At 52.3% G+C, this 4253-nt stretch overlaps 1 protein-coding gene across 1 annotated transcript in view; it reads left to right on the forward strand.

Moving 5' to 3' along the window:
• Positions 1-315: 315 nt before the first annotated feature.
• AP1M2 (adaptor related protein complex 1 subunit mu 2) overlaps positions 316-4253 on the forward strand; it is an 18871-nt gene continuing 14933 nt past the window's right edge. Inside the window, exon 1 of the mRNA XM_045290290.1 lies at positions 316-411. Within this exon, the coding sequence (XP_045146225.1) occupies positions 370-411 (42 nt within the window). The 5' untranslated portion in view covers positions 316-369. The remainder of the gene's footprint in view (positions 412-4253) is intronic.

A 4253-nucleotide genomic window follows, 5' to 3' on the forward strand; every position in this document is an offset into this window, starting at 1 on the left:
CCCGTGCTGGGCGCAGAGGGAGCGGAACAAAGTCCCAGGCCCTCTGGGGCTGGCATGGTCTGGGGGAGGGGCGGAGGAGAAGGCATGCTCGGAGGGAGGGGGCGAGAGCGACAGGCGAGTAGGTGGGGTCGCGAGTCCGGGCCCCTCGGCCCTCCCCCGCGGTCGCTGGCTACCCCAAGCGCCACCGCCTTCGAGTCTGAGCGCGGTTTTCAGGTGGGCCGACCACGCCACTCACCTGGCGGCCTCCCCTTTAAGAGCGCTCACCTGGGCGCTCACCTGGGCGCGGGCGCTTCCGCAGGAAGAAGGAAGCGGCGGCGCCTGGGCCTCCTGGCGCTCCCTCTCCGCCTCCCAGCTTCGCCGGCCGCCACCATGTCCGCCTCGGCCGTCTTCATCCTTGACGTCAAGGGCAAGGTGAGGCCAAGCGCAGGTGGAGGGGGGCGGACAGGTGAGGCTGCGCTGCCCCCGCCCCAGCGGCGGCCCGCTCCGAGCCAGCCTGGGAGGCTCCCGGAGGCTCTCGGGAAGTGGGAACACCTACGCACCCCCCACTTCGCGCCAACTCGAATCCCCTGGGAGCCCCGGGGGTGAATCCCACCTGCACCTTTTATGGGCCGGTCAGCCTGGGACGCCGTGTTTCCCCATCTTTTCTCTTTCTGTAACAAGGGGGGCAATTGAGCTCTCCAGCAAGCAGAATCACACAACGCGGTGCGGGGCCAGCGCTTAGCAGAGAAGCCCCACCACAGACATCAGGTGTTCAGTATTGCGAAATTGATTGTTTCAATCATCACCCATGTTATTAACATCTGAGAACGGCGTCCGAGAGCCAGCTAAGCCCACTGCCACCCGGGCCCTGCCGGCTCTTAGCGACCCTGTAAAGATGGGGGTAGATGCGCCATCTCTGAAAGCAGACGGCTGCCACTCTGACTTCGGCAGAGCAGGTGAGGAGTTCAACACTGTGCCGCAGGTACCAAAACCAACCGACTCACCGCACAGGGGAGGATTGTCCCTGTGGATTTCTGAGACGCTTTTCCGGGATTCGAGAATCCGTGGAAAGGCTGGTGGTTTTGAACTGCCGACCTTTCAGTTAGCAACCTAATGTGTCTCGACTACTCCACCATCAACTCAAACCAAACCGATCAGTTCTAACTCCTAACGACACTATAGTCTGGGGTAGAACTGCCCCTGTGGGTTTCTGAGACTGTCACTTGAAGGGAGGAGCCCTGGCGGTGTCTCACCACAACACAAGGTCAGCAGTGGGAATCCCAACCCTCCTCGCCAGGGCGATGTAGCTTTCTCCTCCCAGAGACACTCCCAGCCTGGGACAGCCCGGGGACTGTGCTATCCTGTCCCATAGGGCCTCTGAGCTGGAGCTGACATATGGGCGCGAGGTAATTCTTTATAGGAGTAAAGTCTCTCTGCTGATGGTTTCAAATGGCTGGTCTTGCAGTGGGCACCCTAATTTCCCCTTGGGGCTGCCTTCTCTCTTTCTGAAGCCCGAGCAGTGACCATGGCGGTGGTAACCGTGTAATAACATGACAACGGTGATGGTGAGGGCTTCCCTGTGTGTAGACCGCTGGTATGCCCTCCCTGTGCTAACCACTTGACCAGCAGCCTAAGCATTTTATTATTGAAAAACTATTAAAAATATATTCATAATAATACAAGGTATTGTGATAGTATTAAATATATATTTAAACATATTTAGCCATCCTCCTTAGTATAGTGAGTATCTCTGCCTGTCACTTGGGAGAAAGGGGTTCGATCCCCCGATGGGGAGGCACATGCCCTTTCAAAAACAAACAAACAAACAAACAAGCATTTAACATAAGTATTTTAAATATGTTTTTCCTTAAATGTATTTCTACGAAATATATTTAAGGAATAAAATTTAATATTAAATATATAGTAAATTAATATATCAAAAATATATATTAAATAGAAATACTATGTTAACATATCTAAGGGATATATATTTTAATATATTATCATATATGTTAACAGTATCATCATAATAATGTAACTGTTAGGATTGAGTTGACTGCCTCTGAGCTCCAGCTATGAATTCTATGCTGACAAGGGGAGAATCTTCCCTTTCCCCTTTCTTTTTTAATCATTGATCTTCACCCATTAGAGACCGGATCAGGGAGTGGGCTCAGCTAAGTGCAGAGTCACCAGTTGAGAACCACTGGGCACTCCTCAGGGCAAAACGCGGAGGCTTTCTGCTCCCAGAAAGAGCTGCCGTCATGGAAACCCACAAAGGCAGTTCTACGCTGACTTACAGGGTGGCTCTCTGAGTTGGCATTGACACAGTGATCCTGAGTTTTGTTTTCCCCAAGGAACTCTAGTGGCACCATTGGGTAGTATACCGCTAACCAAGAGGTTGGCAGTTCAAACCCCCAGCAGCTCAGTGAGAGAAAGGTGAGGAGGCTCTCTGCTCCTATAAACATATATAGCCTTAGACATCCTATATGGGGTCACTATGAGTCGCCGTCTACTCCATGGCGGTGGGTTTGGGTTTATTCTGACTCCGCGGTTAAAGGCATCCTGGTGGCACAGCCGTTAAAGTGCTCCTCAGCAGCAAACCGAAAGGTAGGCAGTGCCAACCCACCAGCCACTCAAGCGTGGAAAAGATGGGGTGGGTGTGCTTCTGCAAAGATTTACAGTTTCCTCTCGGGAATGCAAGGGGGTAGTGTCCTGCAGGGTCACTCGGGCAGTGGGGTCGCTTTGGGTGCTTGCTGTTGGGATCCTGTGAAGCTCTGCGTGAGGACAGGAGGGCTGGGTTTCTGTGGGAAACAAGGATTTCTCCCAAGTTCTCTCCCCCAAATATATGCCAACCCTAGCTGCTTGCAAATGACTATACACTTGGAGGTCATCAGAAGTAGATCAGGGGTTATTCTCCCTAAGGGTTATGAGCCATCTAGAGCAAGCAGTCACCACTGCTTATCCCACAACAAGTAGGGCCCACTCCCTTCTGATAAGGATAGTAGTCTGTTTCCTTATAGGAGACCCTAGAGAGGTCAAACCCGCCCAAGGATGACCAAGGTTAGGCTGCCATCATGAATCTAGGGTCCGCCCATCTTGTCACATATATACCTCTAGTCCCTCCCACTCCTATGTGCACACCCTAGCTCATCCCTTCCTGTCACCCTCATGCCTATCGTACATCCCCTTCCTATGATGTGTATGCCCGTTGTGCTGCCCCTTCCTGTGACGTGTGGTTACCTGTGGTCTCTATGACCTCACTGTTATCTCTACTTATTATCACTGTGCAATTGTGCCTACCGGACCCATGATGATTTGTTGGGGGCCCTCCTTTCCCCCGCAGGTTTCCCCCTTGCTAGGGACCTGGTTTAATTGCTCTCGCAGAGCCTCCGTTTCCCCATGTGCCAAATGGAGTCAATGTTTCCACCTCCATCCAGGTATCACTCACTGCCATCAAGTAGCTACCGACTCATCGTGACCCTATTGGACAGTGTAGCCTATTGGACAGTGTCGAACTGCCCCTGTGGGTTCCCAGAACTACAACTCTTTATGAGAGTAGAAAACCTTGTCTTGCTCCCGCAGAGCAGCTGGTGGTTTTGAACTGCTGGCCTTGCAGCTAGTTGTTTAACACGTAACCACTATGCCACCAGGGCTCCTAGGTAGCGCACAGCAAGTTTCAGAGCGGTAAGGCGCCAAAGTGCTATAGGAATCAGCACAGGCCTATTTGACAGCCCGGGAAACCGAGGCTCAGGGCGGCAGAGCCTGGCCGACTCTCTCAGTCAAAACTTGGTGGTGGGTCTGCCCAGGACCTAGAAGGGTGATGTGGCTGAGGCTTGTCCGGCCTCACTGTTTCTGCCATTTTCAGTATTTAGAGCCCGTTGACTGTCATCTCACTGCTTGTATGTTCCTGTGCTTATATCCGACCCTCGGCTCCCAGCGTCCTGGGTAGAAATAAGACTGGGCTGCAGGGTAGATTTGGGAAGCGTGCCAAACTTGGTGAAGGGAAGGGTCCTTCTGTTGTTGTACGTTGTCTAGTGATGGCGCTCAGCATCCTGTTCACACAGCAGCTTGGAAAAATGCCAGAAATGAGTTGCCATCAGATTTCAATACGAAAAAGGATTTACCTACAGAAAATAATAGAAAGAATGGTTAACCTTTATATCTCTGAACGTTGAGTGAGATAGCTGTCCAGCTGCGGCCCTCCGTGTCTATGGTATTGGACCAACCTTCCTCATGCCGCCAGCCTTTCATACAGTTCCTCATGTTGTGGTGAC

The sequence above is a fragment of the Echinops telfairi genome, unplaced genomic scaffold (genome assembly GCF_000313985.2).
Source record: "Echinops telfairi isolate 266 unplaced genomic scaffold, ASM31398v2 ScPeMD7_36;HRSCAF=134, whole genome shotgun sequence".
Taxonomy (NCBI): domain Eukaryota; kingdom Metazoa; phylum Chordata; class Mammalia; order Afrosoricida; family Tenrecidae; genus Echinops; species Echinops telfairi.